Raw genomic sequence first — 19525 nt, 5'->3', positions numbered from 1 at the left:
TGGTATAAAGGCCTTATTTTTTTAGGTCCCCAGAGAAATTGGAATGATCCAATTACTGTTGACTTTGTGGTGTCTATAAAATATCTACTTCTTGTTTAGGTTTTAAAAAGTGTGTTTGATTACAAACCAAATAACACTGGTTAATCCCCATTTGGGCTTGTTTGTCTCTTATAATAGGAAAGTCTACAGGAAGACTGTCCAGAGCTAATTCAGTGAGTGCACTGTACTGTCAGAGACTTGGGGCCCTGACATTTAAACCACTCAACCTCACCTCTGCTTCACAGGAAGAGCTTAGGAGGAAAGGTGTAAATGCATGTCCCTTTTTATTAGCAAAACAGCAGCTTTTCCAGAAGCTGTACTTGATATTTCTGCTTTTATGTCGCTAGACAGAAATGTGTCACATGACCAGTGGTTTCAAGAAACTTGGGACATGAACCTTTTTTTAGCTGAGCCATCCATGGCCTCAAATAAAAGTGGGATTCCTTTCAGTGAAGAAGGAAAGAGTGGGTGTTGAACAGGCATGTAGCTTGGTCAGTCAGAGCATGCCTGTTGCCCACTACTGAATTTATTGCCACTGCATTTAGTAATTTAGTGGCAATAAATGCAGTAGTTTCTTGGACGGGATCAGACGCTGGGACCTTGACAAGAAGGAAATTTTGCTTTAGCCTTCATTCCCCTGACACAATGGTCATTCCTTTACTTAGATATTCATTCCTTTACTTAGAAATATTACATAGAAATATTACATACAAATACAAGAGGTTGAGTGATGGCTACCTAAAAATATCAAGCTGTTAATCCCTAGAATTTGTAAATGTTACTGTATTTGAGAAAAGGGTCTTTGCAGATGTAATTAAGCATTCTGAGGTGAGATTACTTCGGATTACCTGGTTGAGCCGTATCTGCCAAGACAAGTGTCAGAATTTCTAAATAGAAATAGACCTAGTGGAGAAGGCAGTGTGAAGATAGCAGAGAGCTGTGGCCACAAGTGAAAGAATGCCGGTGGCCTCCAGGAACTAGAAGAGACAAGATTCTTCACTCCTCTGGAGGACACCTTGATTGGACTTCTGGCCTGTTTTAATTAAGACACCTGAGTTTTGGTAATTTGTTATGGTAGCCCTAGGAAAGTACACATTACTATATCTGTCTCTTGTTGGGGACCCAGAACCAGTAATTAAAACATGTGCTAGTCCACAAATATACCTCAGGAACACTTCCTCCCAGCCCCCAGAAGCATTTGATAAACCGAGACAAGGAGTATTGGCCACCCCAGAGGCATCCTCTGCAGCACCCTAGTGACCTGTTATTTTTCCAACTTTATAGAAGGGACCTTCTGATCATCTTGGCCAAACTAGTAATGTCCATTTCTCTCATTTAAGACATTGTGACGAGTGTGTACTGGTACCTTACTGTGGTTTCAATTTTAATTTCTTCAATGACTAATAATACTAATGAGAACCTTTTGGAATTCTTACTGGACATTTGGATATTCTCTTTTGTGAAGTGTCTTTTTAAGTTCTTTTTAAAAATGTGTTGCTGGAGTATTGAAATATATTTGATTTATAATGACTTTGTATGTAGCAATCTAAATTCATTTATTCTAGTTATGTGATTCTTTTGGGTTTTCCTAGCATATATCATGTGCTTGTAATGACATTTATTTACTTCCAATCATTTTGCATTTCATTTCTCACCTCTTTGCACTGGTCACAATGCTAGTACAATATTGAATAGAAGTGGTCAGGGTAGAATATTTTGTTCCTGATCTGAGAGGAAAAACTGATTCACCATTAATCGTAATGATTGCTATAGGATTTTTATAAGCATTCTTTATGAATTTAAATGTTTTATTTATAATTTGCTTGTGTGTGACTTATCAAATTTTGTCAAAGGCTTTTCTTAAATCTGTCGAGATGATAGGATTATTTTTTTATCTACGTTATTAATGATTTCCTAATGTCAACCCCTTCTCCCCACTTCACCTTCCTCTTTGCTAGAATAAACCCTAATTGACTATGACATGTTATTTTTACATATTTCTGGATTTACTTTGCAATATTTGTTTAGGATTGGATATCTATATTCAAAAGAGAGATGGTCTGTAATATCCTTTTCTTGTAATATCCTTGTTAGGTTTGGGTCCTAATGTTAAACTGGACACACAGAAAGAGCTGGAAATTATCCTTTTTTTTTTTTTTTTTTTTTGTTATTCTTGAAGTTTATAGAAGATTGAACTCTAGCCATTTGCACCTCTCTGGACTCTCACCTGTGTTTTCAGTTTTGGAACACTGATGAGTTCCACTTCATTTCCCCTCCTTTGTATTATGGCCTGTAAATTCTCTTCAGGTGGTCAACTGGGGCAGTGGTAAGGCTCAGGTCTTGTTTCTTGTACTTTCAAGGATTATTGTCCTTCAGTGCCTGATGTCCAGGGTCTTAAGTAGCATTGTTGTATATGGTTTGTCTGTTTTTTTTAGTCACTAAAGGCATGAGGGTAAAGTGCCAGTTACTGCATCTTGACCAGAAGTGGAAGTCCATATACAAAAACTGAATATAACTCTCAGTAAATAACAAGCAGACACACACTTACCCTCCCTCTGACAAAAAAAAAATCGTTAAGGATATAGAAGACAAGAACAACACATTTAGCAAACAATAATGGACTACAGAACACTGAATCAGTAACGACAAAGTATTTATTTCTAGGTGAACATGAGCATTGATCAAAATTGGCTCTGTGTTAAGCTATAAAGATACTAACAATTTGCAAAAAGTTGAACTCATGAAGGCTCTCTGTACAGAATGAGAAGTTAGTAACAAAAACTATAAAAATTGGATGTTAAATGTTTCCCCTAGTAACCCAGTAGAAAGTAGAAAGTTTTTTTATGAATGAAGATGGAGATACGAATATCAAAACCTTTTGATTTGAGATTAAGGCCATATTAAATGGGACGTTTATAGCCTTCAATGCATATATTAAAAAGTAGAAAGGCTACAAATGACTTCTCATTCTCAAAAAACCAGAAAAGTAACAGCAAAATAAATTCATATACGTGGAAGAAGATAATGAATTAACAAATTAATGAAATAAATAACATGCTCCAAAAAGGATTGACAAAAGCACTGAGTTCTTTAAAAAGACTAATAAAATTGCTAATCTCTTGGTGGGGATAACCAACAACAACAAAAAAAAAATAGCACAACTATCACTAGGAATGAAAAAGAATCGTGATTAATGCCATTAAAGACATGAGACTTTTAATATCTAAGGTGTAAAAGAAATAAATTTACAGAACACAATTTCACAAAACTTTGACAGGAAGGAAAATCCAGTAGTCCTGTAGTTGTTAGGGGAGTTGAATCTCATTTTACAAGCCTTTCTGCAAAGAAAACTGAAGCCCTGGATGGCTTTATCAAAAAGTTGTGCCAGATGCTTACAGAAGAAATACTGCTGATCTTAACAAAATCTCCCAAGTGGGAAAGATTTCTTAAGATCCCGGTAGGACAACTCTAAAGAAAATGACAGGTCTGTCCTAAAATACCGTTTTTTAAAAGGCCATAGAGTTGGAAGATGACATTGTAATTCACAAAACCTTCAAAGGACCAGTATCCAGAATACATAAAGTACTTCTGTAGGCTCAAAGAACATTCAGTGGAAAATGGGCAAGACTTAAATGCTATGTAAAAGAGGGAAAATTGTCCATTAGCATGGAAAGTTGTTCAGTCCCATTATGAAGAAATTCGTAGGTTTAGATTTGATGATATGAAAGTGTTAGCTTTGCTCATTTTACTTGGATTGTGGTGGCAGATAATCACGGGCAGAAACTATCCTTTGGAAGAGCAACATGGACTCTAACAGGGAGCTGTGGTAAAGTACATCGGAGCCACCAGATGGCGCCACACTACCATGTGTCCCTTGTGGTCTGTCTAGAAAGGTAAGAGCAAGGTAATTTTATTTTTCTAAAGATTTTATTTATTAGAGTGCTTGGGGTGTGGAGGGTCAAAGGGAGAAGCTGACTCCCCATTGAGCAGGGAGCCCATCATGGAGCTTTCCCAGGAGCCCACAGATCATGACCTGAGCCCAAGGCAGACATTTAACCAGCTGAGCCACACAGGTGCCCCTAATTTCTTAGCCATCTTTCCAGATAGGTCTGCAGTCTGCAGTGAAATATTTTGGGAGAGTTTACCTTCACAGAGGTAATGAAACTAAAACATTTCCAACCAGAATATAAAGAATTTTAGGCAGACTGTACTTGGATGCAGTTGGGACACTAATGAGTAGACAGTATGGATACAACTATTTCCTTATGCATCATTTGTACTTTTGGATATGGGATCTAGAATACTAAATGAGTATTGGTCTTTTCCAGAGCTCCTAAGGGAGATCTTCCAGAAAACACAAATGGTCCAACTCTGAACAGGAATGAAAAGCAGGTAATATACTAACCAGTCAGACTTCCAACAGTCTACACTAAACAACTGCCTACTCCATAGGCTCCTGGCAGCTGTCCATCTGTTCTGACCACTTGGTATTTTTGGTGGGTTTGATTTTCTTTTTTGGCCATTTTGGTAGACAGGTAATGGTATTTTGTTATGATTTTATTTTTCATTTCCCTGGTTAGTAGTATGGTTGAGCTCCTTTCCCTATTTGTATGAGCCATTTGATTTTTGCTTTTATGAAGTGCCTTTTTGAGTCTTTTTTGTTTTTATCAATTTGTAGAATCTTCTTATATCTTACGACTCGTTTATCAGTTATATCTGTGGTAGATAACTTTTCCCACTCCGTGGCTTGTGTCGTCATAACGAAGTTCTTAATTTTAAACTAGAGGAATTTATTACTCTTTTCCTTTATGGTGTTTTTGTTTGTGCTCTAAAATCTCTTTTTACCCTTGAGGTTCATGAACATATTTGTGTTACCTTTCAAATACTTCACCAGTATGCCTTTTAAATTTAGTTCTTCAATATATCTGGAATAAAATTTTGTGTGCAGTATAAGGTAAGGAAAGGTTTCATTCTCCCAATTATTGATTATTGTTTCTATACCATTTGTTGAAAAGATAAATCCTTAGTTCTGCTGCATTACGTAGTGTGTCATCTGTGCTGTGAGTAGCTGTCCGTAACATGTGTGAGTTTATTCAGGGGTCTGTATTCTGTTTAATCAGTCTGTTTTTCCACTCCTCAAGACCACATTGTTTTAAATGCTCTTGCATTATACCACACTCTGGTACCTGGTAGAGAAAGTTGGCTGACCCTGTTCTTTTTCGAGAATATACTAGCTGTTCTCATATCATTTGCATTTCCAGATAAATCTCATGACCAATTTATCAACTTACACAATTGCAATTTTGAATGGGATTTTTGTGATTATATAATACCTTGAAGGAAATTATAACTTCATAAAATTATAGTTTTCCAGTCAGTGTATATTTCTCCAATTATTTAGATATTTTTCACTCTTCATTACTTAATTGTTCTGGTTTAAGGTCTTTAATATTTTTCATATAAGAGTTATGTTTTTAAGTGATGTGTTTTAGGACTTTTTTTCCCCCTGCTTTATTGAGGTATATATACTTGACAATTAAAAATTGTATATATTTGAGGTGTCTGTCTTACTCCATTTGGGCTGCCATAGGCTGGGTAGTTATAAACAGCAGAACTTATTTCTCACAATTGTGAAAGCTGGGAAGTTCAAGATCAAGATGCCAGCAGATTCACTGTTCTTTGAGGACTGCTGTCCTAGTTCATAGATGGTGCCCTCTTGCTGTGTCCTCACAGAGAAGAAGGGGCTTCTATTAAAAGGGAATAATCCCACCTGGTGGGACTTTCCCTTCTTGACCTAAATCACCTGCCACAGTTCTCACTTCCTGATACCCCTACCTTTAGGGATTAGGATTTCAGCCCACAAATGGGGACATAAAGATTTGGTGGGTGAAAAAAAAAAAAAAAAAGATTTGGTGGGTGGCCGCATACAATGATACAACATGATGATTAAACATATGTTTACATTGTGAAATGGTTACAATTAAGATAGTTGACATACCTAACATTTGTGTGTAGTGGTAAGAACACTTAACATCCACCTACCTGAGCATGTTTCATGTATGCAATCTAGTACCAATCTAGTTACTCTGCTACACAGTACCACTTCAGAACTTTCTGATCCTGCAATAATCTTCATACCTTTCGATCAACATCTTCCCATTCTCCCCACCCCTGAATGCCTGGTAGCCACCAGATTCCACAGGTAAGGGAGATCATGTAGTCTTTCTGTGCCTGGATTATTTCACTTAGTATAATGTTCTCCAGGTTCATCCATGTTGTCACGAAAGACTAGGTGGTTTTGTTTTTTTCTTTTTAAAGACTGAATAATATTCCTGTGCACATGCCACATCTTGCTTATCCATTCGTTAACAGACCATGGTTTCCAAATCTTGGCAGTTGCAAATAACCAGGCAGTGAATGTGCAGGTGCAGACATGTCTCCAGCCAATGGTCAGGAAGGAACTGGAGCCTTCACCACCTCAAGGGGTGAATTCTACCCAAATCTGAGTGAGCTTGGAAGTGGCTTCTTCCCTAGTAAAGCCTTCAGATTAGAGCACTGCCCAGCTAACATTTTCATCTCCAGCCATGTGAGACCCTAAGTAGAAGATCCAGTCAACCTGGGCCCAAACTTCTGACCCATTAAAATTGTGCTATTTTGAGCCATTAAGTTTGTGATACTTTATAACAGGTAACATATATTACATATTAGCTGTGTATTCCCTGTGCCTTAGTCTTCTTATCATCAAACTGGTCACCAGCGATAACCTATCTCACTTTTATTGTTGCTCTAAGGATAAAGTGAGTTAATCCATGTATAATCCTTTGGTGGTGTTCAGCCACCGGGCAAGTGCTCAGTAGTTGCAGGCTGTGTTACTACTATCCCTCTCTCTCCCTGCCTCTTTCCTTTCCTCACACATCTGTACTGCTGTACCTTATTTGTTCCATTTCATCATCTTTTCTAGAATTTCATTTCTTTGCCCAGTCTTAGCTGGCCAGAAACTCCTTTATCTGGTCATTTATCTGTCAACTGCAACTATTCAAAATATCAAGATGCTTCCAAAACTAAAGTCCTTTCCATGTAGAAAATGCACTTGCACTAAAGTTCTATTTTTGAGTTGGTGAGACTGACCACTACCTTGTTTTCTAAGTTAAAACACATTAGGAGTCAGAATTTCACCTAGAAGGAGACATAGCAGTAAGAATGTGATTAAGACACTCTAAGAGGGAATGGGCCTCAAAACTCTCAAAGACACAGAAGAGCTTACCAGGCAAGGTAAGACAGAGACAAGCTGTGCTTCAGGTTTCACTCAACAGATCCAATGTCATGTTGGCTTTGATATTCATGCTCCATGTATTTTCACACTTGAAATATATAGGAAATGTATTTTAAAAGATTTCTTTTAAATGTATTAAATAAAAGATCTCTTGTTCAACTACAGCAAAAACAACTTTAGCATGGGCAAAGGACCTAAAAGACATTTCTCTAAAAAAGATACACAAATGGCCAGTAAGTGCATGAAAAGATATTCCACATCAATCATGAGGGATATGCAAATCAAAATCATGACATATCACCTCTCACCCAATAGGATGGCTACTATTAAAAAAAAATAGCAAAAAAAAAAAAAAAAAAAGTGTTGGTGGAGAGGTGGATAAATTAGAACCCTGTACCCTGAAGTTTCCTCAAAAAAATTAAATATCATAAAATCCAGCAACCTCACTTGTAGGTGTAGATCCCAAGGAGCTGAGAGCAGATTCTCAAAAAGATATTTGTATACTCATGCATTATTCACAGTGTTCGTCAATGGATGCATGGAAAACTAAAATGTGGTATGTACATAAAGTGGAATAATTCTTTGACCTTTGAAAGGAAGGAAATTCTAACAGCTACTACAACATGAATGAACTTTGAGAAAAGATATGCTAAGTGAATGAAGTCAGTAACAAAAAGATACTGTTTGAGTCTGCTTATGTGAGGTACTTAGTATAGTCAAATTCATAGGCAAAGAAAGTAGAATAGTGGTTTCCACGATCTGGGCAGGAGGGAAAAATGGAGAGTGTAGTTTAATGAGGTATAGAATTTCCAGTTTGCAAAATGAGAAAGTTCTGGAGATTGGTTGTAGGACAGTGCAAAAGTATGTAACTCTCCTGAAATGTATACTTCAAAATGGTCAGGATGGTAGCTTTTGTGTTTGTATATTTTACCACAATTTTTTTAATTGCAAAAAAAAATATTCAACCCAAGAAAAATAAACAAACGAAATATTTGTGGTGGGCTGCAGCTGGACAGGGCAAGGAATCAACAGGCAGTGATGAAGGGTTTCAACTCCTGTGAGACCAGAAATATGTTTAGGGCAGTTGCACATACCTAATAAACCCAAACTCCGAATGATTCCTCCTCCTGTGTTTCATCTGTAAAATTCCATTAGGGCACCAGAGGTCAAGTAGCCCGTCAACACTGAAATTGCACCAAGGGCAAACATTCACAGGGAAACTTGACCTTGGGTTTTAGTTCCAGCTTGTCAAGCACTTCATTTTGCTAAAACTCTAGGGCTTCATCATGCTAAGGAGCAAAGAAACTTTACAAGTAGTTACTCTGTCATCAATGTTAGACATTTAAATCTTAATTGAGCTCATGGTTTCCTTTGAGAGGCAGAGCAACAGACAAGACAAGATGAGCCCAAGCGCTCTTTCTGTTCCAGAAGCCCCATGGAAGGGCCAGGTGTTGGGCTGTGGTCCAGAGATCAGCAGGGACCCAGGTGCTCAGGATGGCATGAGTTCCAAAATCCCATGTGGACTGCTTGGAGCAGCACGTGGAACCCTCCTTTCTGGCCGCACACGTCCCCAAAGCCGGTAGCCTGCTATGGCCTGGATCTCAGGGCAGATGCTACTGATGAGCTGTTAGTGGCATCCTGGGTTACTGCTGAATTTCTTTCCACTATTTTTTATCTTCCAATTTAAAAAATGTTTTGCCCTCATTCCTCCTGTTTCTACTTTTTGTTTAAAAGAACAGAATCCTCTCATGTCCACTGGGCCTGGAATGTTACTGCATTTGGGCTCCTGACAAGCACTGAGGTTTAAGGCTTTGGAGCCACATGCCTCCCCGCCCCCCAAATTCCAGGTGATGGGGAAGGAGAGTTAAGTCTAGCAGAGGGGCATAGATGACTCTTTTACCTGTTGTCTTTCCTGTAGAAAACTGTTCCCTGGGAGGTGAGTGCTGGCAGGTGCTTACCCCTTGTTCGTGGTCCCTGTTCTGTCCTGCAACCTTCCCTGCCTTCCTTCGTCTTAGAACAACTGGTGAAATCCCTTAAAGCAACTGTTCCTTCCCCGAGCCATGGTATTCTGGTGGGACTTCAAGTCCTCTGCACACACACCGCACACACACGTGTGTATACAATGATGGCAGGTGGGCCAGTCTTCCCTGGATTTCCTAGGGTATAGGTAGAGGTCAATTTCTATATGTCTCCGTGGCATTCCGTGTCAACTACATACCTGATATACCCGGTTATATTAGCTGTTGACCTTGAGCAAGTTTCATGCCTTCTCTAACCATCGGTTCTATCACCTGTGAAATAGGGAGGAAAAGCTCTTTTACAGATGGTTGTGGGAATGAGCACAGCCCATTCCTAGTACAAGACTGGTGTTTCCTAACCATCTCTTCATCCCCTCTGTCCAGTGGCCCGACCAACCCTCAAGCAGCCCCACAGCCAAGCACTTCCACTGAGCTCCCTGTCCCCTCTGCCATTAGGCCAGGTCTGTAAAGTGCTTTCGGCAGTCTAGAACTAATAAAAATCTAATAAATAAACCAGTCATTGAACCTGAGCTGGAAATTTGCCTTCTGTTTATTTCTTAGGTGGGAAAGAAAATAGAGGTCATAATTAATTTTGGTACTACCTATTTCAGTAGGATCCTATGCCGGTGATTTTTCTCCTTTACTAGTCCTATAAATCCTTGTTTTTAGGGACTAGGGAAGGCGTGAGGACCTTGCCCGAGAACAGCTTCAAGCTACACTGGAACACCTGCCAGTTCTCTGGTTAGCTGTTATCATCTGAGAGTTGCCAATGGCTAACAAGACAGGAGAGAAACCTCCACTGATTTTACAAACCACCGAGCAGAAGAAGGAGGGTGCCTGCATCATGAAAGGCAAAGAACGGCCCTGCTTTCTGAAATCCAAGAAGATCATGGGGCAGTTTCTTTAGTTCAAGGGAACACATACTTACATTCATTGATTTCCTGGACTATTGGCCTCCCCCTTCCTCTGTGCCTAGCGTGCCAGGAAAGCCCCGTGGCCATGTCCGAGTTTGGCACATGGGGCCTTTCATGTGGGGTGCTCTGACAAGATCTGTGTCTGACCAGGTGTGTGCTGTCTGAGGCTTCATTTTGAAGACATCAAATAGTTGGTGATCGGTTCATCCCCAGAGTCTGTGCTCCCTGCCGGCGCAGTGAGGATGCTCTGTGTACACAGTGGGCGTTGGTCTCGGCATCTGGCAAAGACCTTGTATTGGGTTGGACAGTCTGTGCAGAACTCCTGCCGCCTGAAGAACAGACGAAGCTTCGTCCTGGGGTTTCGGGCAGTTGGTGAATAATCTGAGCTTCTGACGTGGCCTCTTTGGGGGTCTCTGGTGCTTGTGAAGGGCATGTCCCCATGCACCTTGTCACAGAAGATCTAAGTCGCGAAGGCATCCCTTCTGCCAGCGTGTGGCAGAGACCAGAGGGTGGGAGGAACGGTGTCAGGCAACTGAAGCGCGACTGGTGTTTGTCAGTGGGCTGGCTGAGTCTACCCCAAGCTGGCTCTCGTTGTACACCTGATCCTACTCTGAATATCGTACTTGCTTTCCCTTGTTTTCCTACCCTGCCACTGCCTTTGAATAAGCTCACCTGACCTGTTTGTCTTTCTGTTTACCTGGGCTTGACTACCTTAGAGAATTTAGATTTCACAAACTCATATTAACATATACAATATTGGTCTTTTTGTGCTGGGCATGTTTCACCTGGTATGATGTCTGTCGTCAGGTTTCATTCATCCATGTCATGGCAGGTCAGAACTTCCATTTTGGTTAAGGCTGAGTAATATTCCTGGTGGTGTGTGTGCACATGTACATGCACAGGCTGTATTTTTCCATTCAGCCACCGGTGGTTACCTTGGGTTGCTTCTACCTTTTGGCTCTTGTGAAGAATGCTGTTGTGAACACCAGTATGCAAATATCTCTGAGACTGTGCTTTCAATTCTCTCAGATATGCACCCAGAAATGGGATTGCTGGATCATATGATTGTAATAGTTTTAATTTTTTGAGGGACCGCCGTACCATTCTCCAGGGTAGTTGCACCGTTTTTTATTTCCACCAACAGTGGCACAGGGTTCCAATTTCTACACATCTTTACCAACACCTGTTACTTTCTGGGTTCAGGGTATGTGTGTGTGGGGGGGTCTTTAACAGTAGCTCTCCTAATGGGTGTGAGGGGTGGTATCTCATTGTGGTTTTGGTTTGCATTTCATTCACAATTAGTGATGCTAGCATCTTTTCATGTGCGTATTAGCTGTCTATCTTCTTTGGAGAAATGTCTACTTAAGTCCTGTGCCCCTTTCTTAATGGTGGTGTTTGTTGTTGAGTTGTAGGGGTTCTTTATATATTCTGGATATATGCCCTTATCAGATGTATGACTGCAAATATATATTCTCCCATCACACAGGTTACATTTTCATTCCACTGTATTTTTTATTTATAGTTTTTAATTTTGATATAGTTCACTTTACGTATTTTTACTTTAGTTGCCTTTAGATTTGGTGTGATATCCAAGACATCATTGCCAAATCCTCCATCAGGAAGCTTTTTCCCAATGTGTTTTCAAGCTTTGTAGTTTTAAGTCTTACATTAATGTCTTTAATCCATTTTAGTTTTAGTATATTATGTAAGGTAAAGATCTGCTATGGTCTGAATGTTTGTGTCTGGGTATCTCTACCCCAAGATACATTGAAAATGTTCTTTTTGATGGTATTAGTAGGTGGAGCCTTTGGGAAGTGCTTAAGTGTGAAGGCAAAAGCCTCACAAGTAGAATCGGTGCTCTTAGAACAGAGACTCCAGAGAGATCCTTTCTGCCCTTCCACCAGATGAGGTAAGAGAAAGAAGACACTGGCTCTAAACTAGGAAGAGGGCCATTGTCAGAGGCAGCCATGCTGCCACTTTAACCTTGGGCTTCCCAGCCTCTAGAACTGTGAGAAAGAATTTTCTGTCGTTTATAAGCTACCCAGTCTGTGGCATTTTTGTTAGAGTAGCCCAAACAGACTATGACAAGATCCAGCTTTATTCTTTTGCATTGTTTATATCCAATTTCCTAGCAGCATTTATTGAAAAGACTGGCCTTAACTTGTCAAGTGGTTTTGCCATGATGTTGAAAATCCCTTGATGAATATGTTGAACATACACAGAAGAGTTTATTTCTGGGATCTCTGTTCTATTCTGTTGGATTCTATGGCTGTATATGCCAGTCCCCCATGGATTTAATTACTGTAATAATCAAGTATGAAACCTCTGGTTTGTCCTTTTATTCAAGATGGCTCTTCAGAGTCCCTTAAGAGTCCATATTAATATTAGGATGGGTATTTTTTTTAAGATTTTATTTATTTATTCATGAGAGGCAGAGAGAGAGAGAGAGAGGGAGAGAGAGAGACAGACAGACAGGCAGAGGGAGAAGCAGGCTCCATGCAAGGAGCCCGACATGGGACTCGATCCTGGGTCTCCAGGATCAGGCCCTGGGCTAAAGGCAGCGCTAAACCGCTGAGGCACCCAGGCTGCCCAGGATGGGTATTTTTATTGATAAAGAAAAATGCCATTGGGATTTTCATAGATTGCATTAAATCTGTAGATCATCGTGTATAGAACTTGACATCTTGAGATTAAGTCTTAGAATCCATGAACCCAGGATGCCTTTCCCTCTTCTTGTATCTTTAATTTCTTTCACTAATGTTTTATAGTTTCCAATGCACAGGTCTTTGACCACTCTGGTTAAATTTATTCCTAAATATTTAATTTTTTGATGCTATCATAAATGGAACTGTTTTCTTTATTTCCTTTTGGAATGTTAGTATTAGCATATAGAAACATAACTGATTTCTGTGTGCTGATTTTGAATTTGCAGCTTTGTGGAGTTTATGTTGTTTTTTCATTTGTGGAATCTTCAGGACCTTCTACATATCAGATCATGCTGTCTGTGAACAGAGATGATATTACTTCTTCCTTCCTAGTATGGATACCTGCATTTCCTTTGCTTGCCTAACTGCTGTGGCTAGCACTTCTAGTATTTTGTTCAATAGGTGGGAGAAAGTAGGCAACCAAGTCTTGTTCCTGATCTTAGAAGAGCTTTCAGTTTTTTACCAATGAGTATGATGTTATATATTGTATGAGTATGATGTTAAATACTCTCTTTTCTACTAACAGTTTGTTAAAGTTTACCCTTGAACATTGTGGGGCTTAGGGGCGCTGACCAGTCAACCCCCACCCCATGTAGTCAAAAGCCTACATACAACTTTTGACTGCCCAAAAGCTTAACTACTAATAGTCTTTGACTAGAAACCTTACCAACATACGAAGTAAAACTTATTTTGTATAGATATTCTAAACTTTAGTCTTACAATAAAGTAAGCTAGAAAGAAGAAAATGTAATTTCTCTTCCTGGTACTTTTAATAGCATTTATATTTGTCCATGTTCATTTCGCTCACTGAGCATACGTAAGACCTTTGTTTTAAATTCATCAAGTCAAAGGTCTGCATTTTTTAAGGATTGGTTTCTAGTGATGTATTTTGTTCCTTTGAATGAGCCATGTCATTTCTCCCTGTCTTGTGATCTTTTGTTGAGATTGGGGATTTTGTTGAAATTTGAAAATTTGTTGAGATTTGAAAAAGCAGACACCTCTCCCACTTGGAAAACCGGGTTCACACGGGGCCTTCACTAATCAGCCCAACTTAAAGGCTCAGGGTCCTCTCAGATCTCTCCTGGAGGTGCATCTTGCCTGGGACTGCATGTGTGCTTTTGTTCCACCTCACCACATATCAACTGCTGTTAACAGTTTCATTTCCATGAGCGTTTCATTCCTGCCCATTCTCAGAAGACATGAACGTCTGGTCTTTTCTTCTGTGATCTCTTGTCCCCAGACATCCATGGGTCTTCAGATCACCTGCAGTTCAAACCTGCTACTGCATCCATGCCTACCGTCAGCAGTCTCCCAACTGCCTTCCACATTATGCCACCATTTTCAACGACGTTCTGAGTCAAGGAAGACAAACCAGTCTGCAGCAAGCCAGAAAGTTGCAAGCAAGTTTCATTATTTACCTTGAGTCCTGAGGGAGAAACCAGGATTGGGTGGTTTCCTCACAACTGAGGTGTATGGCATGAGGGTGCGGCAGAGGCCAACTAGAGGTAGGGCGATGCAGGGGTTTGGTGGGTGAGGGGACAGCTTGTTCCTGGTTCTCAGTTGCAGTAGAGCCTGATTCTGAGAGGCTCCTGGCTACCTGTAGCCTTAGCTCCGTTGTGCAGAAGCTGGAGGTGGCTGCAGTTACTTGGGTTTTGTAGCTGCGTACTATGGTCTGAATGTTTGCGTCTTCCCACAGTTCATGATGAAATCCTGACTCCCAAAGGTATGGCAGTAGGAGGCTGAGGTGATCGGGAGGTGTGTGTGAGTAGAGTGTCACTCATGAAGAGATGCCATGTAAAGACATTCCTAGCCCCTACAGCATCTGAGAAGTCTGCAACTGGAAGAGGACCCTCACTTGACCATGCTGGCACCCTACCCTGATCTTGAACTTCCAGCCTCCGGAACTTTGAGAAGTAAACTTTTATTGTTTATAAGCTATCTAGTCTGGGGTATTGTGTTACAACAGCCCTAGCAAAAACACTATCCAAGCAGCAAAAATTAGATATGAGCAAAACCTGCAGAAATTTGTGAAAATTTTTATGTGACAAAATAGATATTAGCAAAAACTAAAAAATCAGTGTTTGGATTTTCTTAAGAGATTTTATTCATTTATTTAACAGAGAGCAACGGCACAAGCAGGGGCAAGGGGCAGAGGGAGATGGAGAAGCAGGTTTCCTGCTGACCCTGGGATCATGACCTGAGCTGAAAGCAGATATTTAACTGACTGAGGCACCCAGGCACCCCAGTGCTTGGAATTTTGAATCTGGGTGGCTTTGCCAAAAGCAGCAACAATCCTTACCTCTTGTCTGCACTAGTTCTCAACAGTGAAACAATGGTGTTTAAAGACACCCAGAACTACAACTAAAATGTCTGCGGACACTGCCCAAGTGTGCTGCTGTGCAGAATGGGGGTGTAATGTTAAGACTTAATGGACTCAAATATTTTAAAGGCCCAGATGTAGAAAGGATGTATAAGGTAGCTGAAAATAATAAATTAAGAAAAAGATGACTAGGTGAAGCTCTGAGGATTTTTCAGTGATTACCTTACTTGCTGTTCCTTTAAAGGAGCAAGACCAAAACAAAAACCCAGAATCCTTTCTGGTCTCCCATAGCAGGCTATCGGTGCATTTATTGATCTAAAGCTTCCACACACATGCGGTTATAAAAGCTCCCGTGAACTGTGGAGTGTGGGTTAGAGTTGGACAGTGTCTGTGATGCCAGGACCACCACCACTCCTCCAGATCAAACATCTGGATCTCCTTATTCTGGTGGTAACTTCCTTCTTTTGAGCATCAAAGGCAGACCAGACAGAAACTGTTAAGATGAGGAGATTGGAGGATGAGGGTATAGGGGTCAAAAGCAGCCCAGAGGCTGTAGCCACCTGGTAGAAAGCATCAAAAACATCACAAAGAAAAAAAAAATCACAAAGATGAAAAGTTAATGTGCTAAAATATAAAGTCAGATCAACGGGAGGTGGTTCAATGGTTTCTTATTAGCCCATGCGGGATGAAGACATGGAGGAAATGTTAACTGGAGGTTAACATTTCACTTGTTTTTGTTTTTTTATTTACTTATTCATGAGAGACACAGAGAGAGAAGCAGGCTCCTCAAGGAGCATTGGGCCTCAAGGCCCAATGAGGGACTCAGTCCTGAGACTCCAGGATCACGCCCTGGGCCAGAGGCAGACACTCAACCACGGAGCCACCCAAGCATCCCTATCACTCACTTTCTTAAGATGCAGGTGTGCTCCAAGCATATTTTAAGCAGAGGATAAATAATTTCCTTCCTGACAGTTTTGTCGATTTTTGCATTTCCACAGGTTTTAGCAAATTCCTGACCATGGCTCTAAAACCATTTTGATAGATTCGTCCTACTTTTTGTGCTTTTCTTATGAACCTTTGAAAACATGCTCAAAATAGGATTCCTGATAAACCACCATCAGTTTCTTCAGATACTTTAATCAGGATGCCTTATTGTTAACTATTTTATCATTGTGGTAAGAACTTCATCTTAACCCAATTTCCTCTTAAAGTCTTGGGCCATGAAATGAAGACAATTTTCTCATTGATTTTTCTTCCTTAGAACAACCTTACTTGGCACATCTCATGATTGAGCCAAACCTAACTGACCTTCTGCACCAGGTCCAATGCAGTGAGGAGTCTCTTATTGGATGTATTTAGTGAGTATAATCTTTGTCCTAAAGCCAGGGCTTCTCAGCTGGCACTTTTGTTGGGGGGGGTGTGTGTGTGTGTGCTGATTCCTACCCCCACCACCCAGATGGCAGTAGCACCCTTTCTGCAGATTGTGACAACCCAAACTGCCTCCAGACATTGGAAGTTTTTCTTAGGAAACAAACCATCAACTGCCCCCTCAAATTGGAAATGGTCCATACCTGCCTAAAAGGGTAGCTCACAGCTTCCTCAGCAGGTTTAATTCCTCTCTTAAAAAGTGAAGGTTTTTGCAGGACAGTAATAACTGAAAGTACAAGAATGCTAGAAAGGTCCTCTGGAGTAAATTCTAGTTGAAATGAAAAAACCACACCAGGATGGAAAGAAAACATTTATTGAATCAAAATCAATACTTTCTTTTAATATCTACAAGCCAACACTGAATGAACACAATGTACAAAAAAAGTATGCTTATATTATAAAAATATGTCAATTTTATCTTCTGGGTGCTGAGCAGAAGTCATTTTAAACAAAATCAAGGCAAACTTGCTCTCTCTAATGAAACTGCTATAATTTAATAACAAAAGTGAAAGCTAATATATACTCACAAAATATTTTAAAGGCCCACTTTAAAGGCGATAATGCTGCATTGGAAATGCTGAACCCAGTCACCATAGTTAACATTTCCGGTCTATACTTATTGGCACCACTTCATGCCTACATCATGGGAAAGCACCTCTGTTACAGAATGCAAATCACTAACAGAATCCATGGCATTGGTTAAACCTTCATTCAGTTTCCCGTGCTAAATGTTTGTTAGCATGTACTTCAGCAAAGTACTAACAATCCTATTTGTTTAGGATTTAATATGAGACACACTGCCCAAGATTTATCCCACTTATGATGTGGGGGAAGCTGCTGCCCTTCACACTCTCTTCAAGCCTCCCTAAAAAATTTGTGTCCAAGGTTAGTATATTAAGATTTTTTGTAATTTTCTTCTTGAATTTATTGGCACCTTCCTTGGTGTGTGGCTACTGTAGGTCAGTTACACACTCAGAGTGTGGCCTCGGAGTTTCCATGGAGGGACACTCTGGTACTCACTGGAGTATTTGGTCCACAGAACAACATATCGATTAGAAAAAATAAAAGTAAAATCATATCATGAGTTCAGGAAAGAGAAGCAGGGCTCCCTGTACTATGAGTTTAAAAGTTCAAAAAAGACTAAAAAGTAGCACTATTGACAAGGCCCAGAAAATCCAATCTGTCTTTTTAAGACCTTGTACAAAGCAGTGTTCCTGGCAGGATACAGAATGACACTGTTACTCAGCAAATTCCAGAATGCAGTATCCACACAGTAAAGTCAACTGCAAAAATGCCTGGTTTTTTTTTTTTTGTTTTTGTTTTACTAAGCATAAATGTTTCCTTGACAGGCTCTCTCTTTGGGACTGCCACTTATTAAGCCTCAAATTGCAGAAACCCAAGCACTGAGTAATCCAGCACCCCACTGCACTGGGTAAATTCAAAAGCACTGATGGAGAAATGCTTTCCTGGTTTGCCTTTATAAGCTGGCTATTTATCTAGTTACCCGGTTCATAAGACCCCGGGACTAAGATGCAGAGAAAACAATTACTCTTTATTCAATTACTTATCTAATTTCTTAGCTCTCTACATTTTCACTTAAGTCCCATTTGCTGCATAAAATGTTAATCCTACTAACACCGTTAGGACTGAATCAGACTAATGAACATACATACACTACACCCTCATAGGGAAGGTACTTACAGAAATACACATAATTTGTGAAGAATCAACATTTTGGAGCCTGAGCAAAGGTTTCTCATCACTGTCCTAGAAAAAAACAGTCTCTCCACAGATTGTTTTCACTGGCAACGATTCAGCGAAGTCACTGTATTGCTCTGGGTTAACTTCCATTGCCCCCACACAGGTCTGACTGTGGAGAAGCCAATGACTCTGCAGGTGGTACTACCGGCCAGGAGTTAACAAACAGATCCCATTGCATTAAAATAAAAACAAGTACAAACAGAATGAGTACACAGTGAGACTGGACAAGGGCATCACCACAACGCTGATATATACCCACACCTGTTCACAGGTCCTTGCTCTCAAAATAAATATACTGAACATTTACAACCAAATGAATGCCTTATGAATGCCAGATTTTGATTCTAAAATAAGCTACAGGTTACCTTTGTGTCTGTGTGTGAAACTGACGCGACTTGGTGCCACAGCTAACCTTTCTCTAACAGTAGCAGCTACCCTCAGCCCACAGCAGCAAAGAAACACTCATTTCTGGCCTCCCGTGGGCTCCCAAAGCAACTTCATAAAGCATGCAGATATCTATTCTCAATGTTTCAAATGAATAAAAATGATCATTGTGCTTGTGGGTGTCATACCTTCCAAAATATACAGAAACAGTAACAAATTAACAATAGCAGGTCCTACCTTACCAACAAACTCATAAGGCAGAGGGTTGGAGATGGAAATAGAAACTTTCAAAATGGGGGGGGGGGGGGGAGCAAAATAGTGCTAGCATTCACAAAAAAAGATCATGCTAAGATCAGATCCATAATTGATAAAAATTAAGCCACGATCCAAAGTCCGTGAGTCCAAAGGCATGCATGCCAGCTGAAGGAAATGCAGGGTTCATCTGACAACAGCTTCTTCAGAGCAGAACAAGAACGTCTCACTGGAGGAATCACAACAGGGTGAACAAGATGCCATCACACTTCTTTTTTGTATTTGAAAAGGAATCACAACAACAAAAAATTAAGAGTGAAAAGAGAAAACACAGAAATTCACAATGACCTACAAAACCAAAAGAAAAATTCAAATTATTTTTACACTTAAAATTAGACAACTTTTCTTAGAGATTTATCAAGAATGTAGTG

At 40.1% G+C, this 19525-nt stretch overlaps 2 protein-coding genes across 9 annotated transcripts in view; one reads left to right on the top strand and one right to left on the bottom strand.

The window, feature by feature from the left end:
- Positions 1–61: 61 nt before the first annotated feature.
- Positions 62–19150, top strand: LOC144322060 (uncharacterized). 2 transcript variants are annotated; one of them, XM_077911568.1, is made up of 7 exons: positions 62–3932; positions 4368–4431; positions 14190–14349; positions 14646–14672; positions 14760–14862; positions 16268–16444; positions 16531–19150. In XM_077911568.1, exons 1-5 carry the CDS (start codon positions 3889–3891, stop codon positions 14828–14830), a joined length of 366 nt encoding a protein of 121 aa, XP_077767694.1. In that variant the 5' UTR covers positions 62–3888; the 3' UTR covers positions 14831–14862; positions 16268–16444; positions 16531–19150. The 2 variants fall into 2 exon arrangements, 1 of the variants encoding a protein (XP_077767694.1); XR_013387616.1 differs by lacking the exon at positions 62–3932 and having other exon boundaries at positions 3939–4431; positions 6412–14349; positions 14646–14862.
- Positions 16995–19525, bottom strand: part of CDC42SE2 (CDC42 small effector 2) — a 112651-nt gene continuing 110120 nt past the window's right edge. For 6 of the 7 annotated variants that reach the window (XM_077911572.1, XM_077911569.1, XM_077911573.1 and 3 more), the window contains one exon: positions 16995–19365. The gene's annotated coding sequence lies outside the window, so the exon portion shown is untranslated. Of the gene's footprint in view, positions 19443–19525 lie in introns of all 7 variants that reach the window. The other variant, XM_077911570.1, reaches the window with a different exon arrangement.

Source organism: Canis aureus, chromosome 10 (assembly GCF_053574225.1).
Source record: "Canis aureus isolate CA01 chromosome 10, VMU_Caureus_v.1.0, whole genome shotgun sequence".
NCBI classification, from domain to species: domain Eukaryota; kingdom Metazoa; phylum Chordata; class Mammalia; order Carnivora; family Canidae; genus Canis; species Canis aureus.
The sequence above is the reverse complement of the archived record's forward strand: the minus strand, read 5'-3'. Positions and strand labels throughout refer to the sequence as shown.